The following is an 11,794-nucleotide window of genomic DNA, read 5'->3' on the forward strand; positions in this document are numbered from 1 at the left end:
GATCTTTGGCCATCTTGACTGGCCAGGCTGGAATTATGAAAAAGTTAATTAATTTCCAGCATCCCCTGGGACTACCTGGAGAATACCCAATATATCCTGGCATTCTGCACATGCATAGCTCAGTGTATTTGAAGAAGAAGTTTGTGAACAGGCAGGTAGGTATGTTTCATTGCAGAAAGGGCATCCCATATCCCTCCTTCAATAAAAATCCTGCCTGTTTGTAATTTTTAAATGTGGAACTAGTGTGTAAAAGTTACTCCAAATCCTGACATTATTTTCTAGATAGTTTGGTCTGCATGTACACGAAGACATGCAAAAATAAAAAGGATGCATGTGCCTAATGATAGCAGTACGTAGCCACATACAGTTATTAAAAAAACATTTTTTTGTGTTTGTTGTCCTTCAGAAATGATATAATTAAAAAGCAAGACACCAGCATGCCCATCTGTACACAATCTGCAGTATTTGTTGGGAGAAGCTCACATCACTGCAGCCCAGACTGACACATTTTAGGTCATGCAGGGTGCTTAATCATAGATATAATTATGGCGCTTGTGGCGTCTGAAATTCTATAATTCTAAAGAGACGGATGTGTTGTTGGCTTACAATTTGGCCACATTTACTCTAAGGAAGAGAAATGCTTTGCCTTTGCATTCCTATCTGTACAAATCCCAGAGAAGCTTCAGAGGGATCATACAGACATTCTATTCATATTGTTACAGAAGCAAATAGCTGCATACTAACAAGTTCTAGTACATTTTTTCTAGAAAGGCTGCTGCCGAGTGAACCGTTCCTTGCACAAACATCAATACTTCTACAACAACCTAGTGGTAATTATAAAGGTCCTGACACTCTACACTACCCATCAAGGCATTATGTGTGTAGTTTTATGAGAGACCACTATTCCGTGGCAACTGTGAATAGAGCAGCATTGTGAAAGGGGCTGTTAAGGTTTACAAACAGGTTAATATTTAGGATAGCTGTCGGTGACATATGGGACACTGGATCATACTGTAGATTCTTTTTTGCCTCAGGTTGCTTTAATTCATGAATGGCATTGCAAAAAAAAACACACATCAATGTTACAATTACCACTTCAACAGCATTAGGTTAAATCCTGTTACAATAATTTTTAGAATAGTAGAGTGAGCCGAGAATCCCTAAAAGATTCAGTGTGCGTGTATCTGATTTTCCTTTACTTTTTGTCTGGAGAAATTGTTAACAATTGTTAAATTGCTCGTTCAGATAGAAGTAAAGTACCTTTCCTAATCCTGAGTTTTTGGGGAATATAAAGTAAAATAATATATTTTTAATGTAGGGGAAATCCCCCTTTGGATAAAACATGTCCATATTGAATGGATTTTTTTCTTACTCTCTGATGGCAGTTCTAAGATCTGGATTTCCTTACTCAATTAGGACACATACAGCAATAAAATCCTGGGTTTGTAATAGCATACTACTATATTCAGAATGCTAAAACCAACTCTTGGCTTTAGTTTATTAGCTGTAGAGCCTTCACAAGCATGGTTGGGGTATTTTATTTCTTTGTTCTACACCTAAAGCTACACAATAAATCAAGCATTTCTCAGATAAAAATGCATTACATTCATAAGGATTGTTCCCAATTGATTTGCTTCCAAACAAGATTTAAGTTACTGTATGTTTGCTTCTATTTAACTGCAAAGTAATGAGTGTTCAGTGCATCTACTTTATGGATTTGGTGGTTTGGGTGATTTGTATTGAAAACATATTAGGCATGTATTAAAAAATTGATAAAGTAAAAATGCAGTTAAAGGATTAAAAATGAGTGTATATATTGTACAAATATGGTCACTTCAAGTGATGAATAATGATCCTGGAACACAAACTGGGAATTAAATGTGCTAATGCTAATACTTTGTTATTATTTCTTAAAGTGACCCTGTTAATTTCCTATTCATAGTGAAGGATTTTCCATCAATAAAAATGCATGCTGGGCACCACCTTCTCTAAGAGAAAACAGTTCTTCACAATAGAGCAGGTCACTTTTCCCTCTATCTTCTTTAATGCAGTGTTTAAAGCATAAACAGCTAATTGCTGGACCAAAGTACTGTTATGTTGGATGGGTAAAAGGTCGCTAGCCTATATTTTTTTATTACACGCTATATATATAGCACCAGCATATTGAGGAGCGCTTTACAAATTCCATAGTCATGTCACCAACTGTCCCTCAAAGGGGCTCACAATCTCATGTCCTTACCTCAGTCATACATCTTTAATAAGTCTAAGGTAAATTTTTTGGGGAAAGCCAATAAATCTATATGTATATTTTTGGAATGTGGGAGGAAACTGGAGGAAATCCATGCAAACATGGGGAGAACTGCAAACTCCATGCAAATAGTGTCCAAAATTTGAACCTGGAACCTAGCACTGGAAAGGCTAACTTCCAAGCTACCGTTCTGCCCATATACGTGCCGGTATATGGTTAGAATTATGGTCCGCAATTTCAATGTAGGTCTTCAGCTACACCTTATCCTATTGATGGAAGTTAAATATTATCATTTTCAAGTAGAGTGCCAGTGTCGCAGCTATAAACTATCGGTGAGCAGCTGTATGCAATCCAAGACCATGCCATCGCCTACAGCATTAGGTCTCAGATTAATGGTAACCAGGTACTGTGGTTCTCAAACATGTTATTACCATAACATGTTGATCACTTGCAGACCTAGGTGGTTTGCCTAGACCTTAAAAGGAACTATAAGTATTTGCCTTTTAGTGACTCCCAGGGTGCTCTTGAGAAAATAGTCAGTACAAACACCCAAGACAAAACACAAAACACTTCACTTATTTCAAAACCTTATGTCCCAATTTTTTAAAATAACATATATGGATTGCAAGCATTTCCTGGTGGTGTCAGGTACTTTCAAAATATCGCCCCTCCTCCCCAAAGCTGTAACAGTCCCCTAAAAACCTTAACTTCTAGGTATGGTTTTATAAGCTCACTCCCCATTGCACCTTTCAAAATAAAGCGGCCAGTACCTTTGCAACACAGGCTGTTATACTGTCATCTGAAGCAAGCCCAAGCCTATCTATATGCAAATACAGACAGTAGAAAAAAAGTCAGCATTTACCATCCAGGAGTCAGCATTTGCCATAAAGTAGCCGAGGGAATCTACTAAATAGTTTGCAACTGTGTTCTGTTTATATGTCTAATCATGTTCCAATGAATTAAATAATAAAAAACAGGAATTTGTTTTTCATATGATTGGTTAATTTAGGCAAAATTCCAATCTATCAGGTAGACATTCTCAAAATCTTTATAAGGCAGCCCCGTGGTTTGCAAGTGAAATGATGGTGTGCTGCCAACAGATGGGATCTGGTCAATGCGATCTCTCATTGGTTTCATATGTGAGTCTAAGTTCTCCAAAATTAGGAGGGAGCTCCAATATTTATAGGAATGAGCTTTCACAGACATTTATTTTCTACCATATCTAGCTTTGCAAATGTACAAGCTAGATATGTATATGTAGCTTTGTTCTACTGAGGAAGTCTAGTTTTGTAAATGTACAGTAACTGGGCTTTATGTATTTAGTATCTGGCTGTGGCATAAGCAAGAACCAAAATGATGATGATTTTTGATCTCACACTCAGCAAGCCTAAAGTTGTTTTCCTTTCTTTAAAATAACCGCAATGACAACATCATCATTTTTATGTTGTATCTTGTAACAAGCCTGATGAGATAGTTCTATGCTGCACTCTCAGTAAATATGCTAATAAAGACAGAGACATCAAATATTTGTTTTCAACAATATTGCTCAAAAAATTGTGTTAAAAAAAAATTACAATTTGACAATGCACTGATGAAAGCAGATATTCTCCGAGTCCATGTGTTAATTAAGCATTCACCAAAACCTATATTTGTTTCAGGTGGGCTTACATTTTAAGCAAAGGTTCAATCTGGCCTCAGAATACCAAAATAAAAACAAATTGACTGATAGGGAATCATATAAACAAGGAAACTAATAAAAGTGTGATGTAGTTTTGTAAATAGTTAATAAATAAAAATAAATCATAAATAGGTCTGTGCGTCCTTCCATTTATTGAATCTAACTGGCGTGTATGAATACATGGAAAGTTTCTCTTTTCATCAATCTCTCCATCCAACCATTTATCCATCTATCCCTTGATCTAAAATAGGACATTGGAAAGACAACATCTAGCATACTGCGCTCTCTCTGTGTGACCAGCAAAGCACCTGCTACTGCACCAGACAGAGGAAAACACTCATTTTCAGATATACAGATATTGCAAATTACATGCCAGAATAAACAGCAAACCCTCTCAGTTCAAACAAAGCTTTTATGTGCGTCATAATATTCAGCAGCTGTCATTCATAGCTAAATGCAAGCAATGATTTTCCCTCATATACAAATGCAGTGTTAAAACCGAAAACAAACCAGTCACACGCTTGTAAAATGGACAGTCAATTAAGCGCTTTGTGTATGCATAGAAAGAAAACTATACAATACGTGTACATGCAATATATTGTTTAGTTTGAGGGTTTGTGTCAGTCGGGAACAGTTTATTCTGAGATATTTATGGCTAACAGTCTGTTTGCAATTTTAGAAAAAATGATAATGAGCCTAAAAGCAACTTCTACAGAATAGAGTATAAATCAGTTTTTCTGTCTTCAGGGAATCCCTATAAATACTATATTCACAGCTCACAGTATATTGGTGGTCATTGGGAAAATGCCTTTGACATTGCTGCCCACTGGGAAGAATGTCACCAAAATGATTATTAGTGTCACCTAAACCGATATAGGGGCACAAACTGCTCATTGCTCAAGTAATTCCTAACAGCTTCTGGAGGAACCCTAGGGTTACACAAAACCCTGGTATAAACAATAATGCAACAGAACAGTACAGACAACAGTTCTATATAAAGTACTATAATAGGACGGCATAGAAAACGCCTATACAAATTTAAAAATCTATAGCAACACCCCCCATTTTTTATTGCCCACTCAGTAGATGTTATACAGGTTCCATTTGTAGCATCACCAGGGGGTCCTGAAACCTTGCATCAGCAGCAGTTTGAAGTTACCGTATTACAATAATGTGTTATTACTGATTTGGGAAAGCTTTAGATCTGTGAGAAGTGTCATCTGAGGGTTGAGGTTGTTTCTCTGTGAAGGAGAAACATAGAGGGGTCATAAGCAGACAGTGTTTTTCTTAAATTAGGATAGAAAAGCCTGTTTCATGTCAGGGGTACATTTCAATATTATACCTTCAGTTAACACTAAATGTGTCTCCCTGTCATTTTTATGATCCTGACAATCTGAGCTGTAGGCAAAAGCTGTTTGTAATACGTGAAAAGAAATCTTTAGGGATGTCATTTTTGCTATTTAGAAGGTAGTGTCAAAAACCTGATACACTGGAAGCAATTTACCAGATCCTTGAAAAGAAAACATTTTAGTGATCCTGAAGGCACACTTTACCAACTCTACGTGACCAGATGGTACTCGCTGAGGCTTTAAAAGGGAAACATGTGGATATGACACTGCATCTGACAGACAACTAAAGCCCAGCACAGATAGACTTCCAATAAAAGAGATAATGACATCCCTGATAAAAATCTCAGTGTTCCTTGGGAAATCATCACACAAGTCAGCAGATGAGAACATACTGTAATATCCTTCCGCTGCAGCTTTGGCTTACTTTGAAATACTTTGTTATAAGATAACCATTGATATTTAAATTGATATTGTTGGCCACGTAAAAGCTGATGGTTAATTTCCCACATTAACTAAAGTGTAGCTGTAAAAGGAGATTGTGTATGCAGGAAAAATTCAACCACGGAAGAAACAACATAAACTTGCATGTTTGGACCACCAGTGCAGTCTGGCAAGCACTGATGGTCCAAGTAATTTTTGCTTTTTTAACAAGAAAACTGGTAATTTAACAACAAAATGTTTGGCAAATCTGATTACTTGTGATTAGACATGTAAAAATGTCTGGTATCATATTTAAAGCACTATAGTTACTGTGTGTAGTATCTTTTTTGTGAGCCTGGGCTGTCTTAAATCTACCTTCTGGGTTATCACAGGGCTCACAGTATAATACTGTAGAAAGTGGTATCATATAATGTAAATGACTTTCTCAGCTTTAATAATAATTTCCAGTAAAGAAACAACAGGAAGTGGAATCCTCATATCATATGAGGAATCCCTGGTGAAAACGTAGGTATTGTAAACATTTTTTTATAAATTATGGAGGAAGAGGTAAGTGTAAACTGGAGATGGGCTTTAAGTGTAACCCATAACGGAAGATAGACTTGAATGTTTACTTGGTAAGAACTCTTTCAGAGATCCACAAAAAACAGGACTGAGTTATGAGATAGATGAGGGAAATAACTAGCCAAACACACAGCAAAAGCAGGTTGAAACCAGAGGACATAGACAAGAGTCAATCATACAGGCACAGTATCCGAGGGCGGAGAGTGCTGCTTCCCCCATCTACCTCACGGCTTAGTCCTGCCTTTTGTGGGTTCATGGGTGCTACAACCTTCAGAGTCTGAGTGGGCATTTGTTTAGGTGAACTGTACAGCATTAGATTGGGGAACCGGAGTCTAAATAAGCACTGATGTTGGATAGGTCATTTTATTACACAAAAGAAAAAAAACTTTTTTTAATTCTATTAACACAAAAAGGCATTATCATACAGCATAGAAAGTCAAAAAAAGGGAGAGGTACTGGCTTTGGGGAACATCACACATACTTTCGTTATACCTATGCAATGGGCAGGGCATCAGGAATGGAGCCATTTTATTTCATACACTGGCAGTTGAGTAGGAATAATTTACAATGCAGACATTGTTGTAAAAATAGAGTGAGCATAAGCAGAATCTTTACACCAAAAATAGGTTATACACTACAAATTTTAAAGTTGTGCAGGCATTGTAGGTTATACTCTTAAAATGCAATTTATCATGGATAGTCTGCTTTCAAGGGCAACTTTTTTATAGTCTGTTAAATTAACTGGAAAGAGAATAACGCGTAGGTAAACTCAGTTAGGTGCCATTAGTCTGATCTGTGCTATGTCCAGAAACAAAGGCTATTCACTATTTTGTGGCTCCACTAGAAGCTAGTGTAAGTAATTAGAAAGGGACCTTTAACTTAACAGGTAAGCCAAAAAATCCACAAAAATCTAAATGTCATAAAAATACTAAACACTACTCTAAACTATTTAACAGCACTTAAAACACTTAATGCAAACACCAGGTAAACAGCTGAATACACAGCTAAAATACAAAAACACAAAGCTGTTTTGAATTTTTGTTTTTGCAGACCTGCCAGACAATACTTTGTCTGTTGAATTGTCTTTTTCCCTACTATTGTTCAAGTAAGCAAAGCATCCTAGTCAACTCCTTGCCCCAAAAATGTGGATGGACAGTGAAAGAGCAGCACACCTATGTGGTTGTCATACTGCCCTTTCCTCCTGCTAGCATGTTGCATGTTCCTACTTGGCCCCTAGTCTTGCAGTACAAGAGAATAAATTAGGCTGATATTAGTGAAGATGTAGGTACTTACACTACTTTTTTTAAATACATTTATATATTCTTTAACACATATATGTATTACTAGTGTTATGTTTATATATGGATAGAGTTCAGATTTATAAAAATACAGAGCAAATCCCCATACCAACTAATAACTTTTCTAATTTTTTCAATGGCCAATGGGCTCTAAGTCACAGGTTTATAAATAAGGATTTTTTCTTCATTTACATACTTGTTCCAGGTCTATCATTCAAAGTTTTTGTTTATTTAAAACATTAAAGCAATCTAGCATTTTTGGGAGATCAGGAATACCTAAAAAAACTTATGTCCATGCAAATTTCCTTTTTTTTGTCTTTTATATCCGTAAAGAATTGAAAATGAAAAGATATATTAGAAAGAAGTATTCTGAGATCTACTTACGGTTCTCTGATTTCAGTGGGAGAATTTGGCTTAATTTATCCGGGGAGCTAGGACTATCAAGCTTTGACACACACTCAAAGTTCATGATGAACATCATGGCTACACCTTCCTGGTTCTTCACGGGTATAACATGGGTACTGCAAACGAACGTTGAACCTGAAAGAGAAAATAATTAACACTTAGTTTGGAGATATTTTAGTTTCCTTGTTATAACTTTTGTGTAAAGCAGTGGTGAAATTGTTCTTCCCAAATTGCTCCCTCTGCTCTGCTGCTACTTGATTGGATCCCCTGTCTGCACATGTAAGTGTAAAAAAAACAGATTACCTCCAAAGATCTCATACGCTCCAGCCAATATCATGGTGGTGGGATGAGAACCCTTTTTTTGCATTTTGCTATTTTTCTTCTTAGGAGATATAGAGGTAATAGGTTTGTATCTCAACTTTCAACTAACCCAGAATGTCTTGCAGGACTCCACCTCAAACACACATGGAAGCAGGGAACACAGGGGGTATCAACATATTGCTATTAAGACTTGGGATTACATCCAGACAGAAGGGAATTTTATATTTCAACACCCATTAGGAATGCAAATTGAAGCCAACGAAATGAAAACAGAAACAGAATTTCTCGGAGATCTGCAAGAACCTCAGCAGCAAAAAAAACAAATGAAACTCTTTTCTGTGCAAGGAGAGAGCTGGTGGGAGGACTTCAGGTTTGAGGTGGACATGTCTACAAAATAAAGAATATCTTTATAGATTAGTTGTAGGTATAAACTATCATGCGAGAACCTGAGTGATCCAATAAACCTGGAATTCATTTCTTAAAAATCATTTTCGTTTTCAACCCTGGACCAGATTTTCTGAGTTTGCTGGATCACCCAAGTTCTCCCATGATAGTCTATCTTCTCTAGTCTTAGAGAGCTGTAATAAATAAGGCCCAGTGGGTGATGTTTTCAACTGACAGGCTGATTTTAATTAATACTTTTTTAATGCCCCTTTTTATAATTTGAATTGCTTATAATGCAATAATTTTTCCTTTTGCACATAAAGTATCCTGTGGTATTTTCCCTAAATGGATGGAGGTATGATCACCAGAAACAAAATACATATTTCAATATCTTCCCAACCCCACCTAAAGGTTAGAAGTAACAACCACGTGACCCACATGACCTAGCTGCCTCTGCCCCAACTTAGTTGTTCTGCATCACATTTGCCCAAGTATTTAGGAAATTCAAGGCTGCTGTGTTTTACAGCTTCATAGTTTTTTTTGTATTTTTTTTACAGCTGGATGAACAAGAAGCATTAAAGTCTTTTTAAAGAATATTAAAAGAGGAATTATTTAATTTTTGAAAGTATTACACGCAAAGACAAAGCAACTCAAAATAGGCCAGTTATGTGTGTTAAACTTCTTACAAATAATGTACCTTTAATTATTACAGTCCTTAATTAGGCTGACAGATTTACTGGAGGCTTTCCAATTTGCATGGATCATTACTGGAAAGTTAAAATAATTTATCAAAAGTTATCCTTGATTAAAGCTTCTTTAGCTTATGACATTGCTTCAGTCTTTTCATGTTTAACACTTAATCCCCTCATATTGATTAGTGTATTATATGTGCAGTTGATGTCCCAGTTTTGAGTGGATGAATTTAACACATCATCATCCAGAAATTCTCAAGTGCTAATGCAAAATTTTCTGGTGGGAACAGGAAGCTTGTTATAGAACAATAAAATCAAACAAATATTGTAAACGTATATTGTGTAATATGTAAATAGTCATGTTCTGTTAGCCATCAGTTGGTATTTCCAGGCCTGCTAGATCACCCAGCTTCACTAATGAAAGTGCATCTTCTCCAGCCTTGGAGAGCTTTATTTAATCGGGCCAATGATATTGTCCAAATGCTAGGTATCCCAGCATGCCCTTGGATACCACAAAAGAATGAACTTCCATGCACATGAGCAGGAAGTCATTTTTGGTATCATTTTGGGCTGGCCAATCAATTATTAAAAAACAGCAATCAGACAGGTAAAGTTATCTTACTGCAGATGGGACATCATCTGTCCTTTCTGTAATAAATTACCTGACTGTTCACAATTTATTTAAAAACTTTAGTCTGGTTTAAAGTACAAAGTACTAGTGAGTTGGAATTCTCACAGGATGTTAGGAAGATGCACTCTCTTTTATGTCCTAGTGATTATTACACTGCACAACAACAATTTTGCCACTGGGAATAACACATATGATTTACATGATAGAGTGTGCTACTTCCGAATCTGAACTTAGAATTTGCCTATCACAAACAGATTTTAGGTTATAGGCATGCTATAGCTGTTCTAATGGTCGGTAATTGGGTAATGTATTTTTACATGGGAACAATTTACAGTTGCAGCTACCACTATGCCTGCTGCCGCCTCAGCTCAATCACGCCCCCTGGTGGCATGCATGTTCCAGCAGGGGATGGGCATGTCTGGGCAAGTCAGTGATCTGACGTCAGAAATAGGTATATAAGGCGAGATGGACCAGGGGCTTGTCTCTAGTGCAAAACCATCTGTCTGGATGATAAAGCTAGGCCATAGTGAGTCTGTTTTGAGCTAAAGATGAGTAGACGCAGCTGTGTTAATAAACCGGACAATTTTTGCTACATTTGTAGCAAATATACCCGTGTGATCAATGCAAGAACTTAATCAAGAGGGTGAGATTTGCTTACAAGTATTACTTTGGATGTGAAATTGGAGATCAGGATAAAAGCTGGGTACCTCATATCTGCTGTCAGGTGTGTTACATTGGCCTAACACAATGGTTGAATGGGAAAAGGAATAAAATGCCTTTTGCTGTGCCTATGGTTTGACATGAGCTAAAAGACCATTACTCAGACTGCTACTTCTGTATTGAGTAAAATGGCTGGGTTTTCGAAGATGAATCAAAGGAGTCAAAAATCGTCTATCCTGATTATGAATCTACTCTGAAGCCAGTGCTACATGATGCAGAGAATCCAGTGCCAGTCCCTCCTACATCTGTTGTTACTGACAGTGACATTTCGGATGAAGAACAGGAGCATGATGTCAATGGTAATGAATGTTATGAACTCCAATTTGAAGAGGGTAAGCCACATTTTATAAGCCAATCAGATTTAGATGAACTATGTTTTTGTATTGTCATGAAACTATGAGGCAAAAGTTAGTTATATATAGAGATTACATAGTAACTGCGGAACAAGAGAATGTAGCTAATGGTGTCTATACGTGTAAATAACTTAAGATTCTGATGTCCTAGGCAGATTTGGACTTCAGATTTGGATTCAGTGTACTTGACTTAGTATAGGTCACATGGAATAGAAAATACAAAGAGTTGTCACCTAAGCAGGAAAACAATCACACACAAACAAGAATCTAAAAGACGATCTCTGCCACTAGATTTCCTATCATTTCCTGCAGAATGTACAGGAAGCGATGGGAAGTTCCAACAATAAAATGGAATATTCTTTAATCTTTGCAAAAAATATTGTTTGTTTAATAATTTGAAGTGTGGCTCCCCAACAACCAAAAAAAAAGTTAAAAAAGTTTGAAAATAAAGTAAAAAAAAAAATCTAATTTAGCCTATAGATCTATTCAAAAAATATAAATATCCAAAAAAATGTGATATTTTGCATTTTGTTTTTTGTTGTTTTGGATTTAGATCCACTTTAAAACGTATTTTGCCATAAATCGATAAAATATATATTTTTATGTTATGAAATATTTTAGTTGCCTTAAAATATACCTCACCTTTTACAAATAAAAACAATAATTTAATTTGTAAAATTTTAGGAAATGTTAGTCACTCATTTCACTTTTTT

At 36.3% G+C, this 11,794-nt stretch overlaps 1 protein-coding gene across 1 annotated transcript in view; it reads right to left on the reverse strand.

Moving 5' to 3' along the window:
• The window catches only part of KCNH7 (potassium voltage-gated channel subfamily H member 7), a 199,666-nt gene that overhangs the window by 93,301 nt on the left and 94,571 nt on the right, over positions 1 to 11,794 (reverse strand). Inside the window, exon 2 of the mRNA XM_072418251.1 lies at positions 7,960 to 8,115. Within this exon, the coding sequence (XP_072274352.1) occupies positions 7,960 to 8,115 (156 nt within the window). The remainder of the gene's footprint in view (positions 1 to 7,959; positions 8,116 to 11,794) is intronic.

The sequence above is a fragment of the Pyxicephalus adspersus genome, chromosome 7 (genome assembly GCF_032062135.1).
Source record: "Pyxicephalus adspersus chromosome 7, UCB_Pads_2.0, whole genome shotgun sequence".
NCBI classification, from domain to species: Eukaryota; Metazoa; Chordata; class Amphibia; order Anura; family Pyxicephalidae; genus Pyxicephalus; species Pyxicephalus adspersus.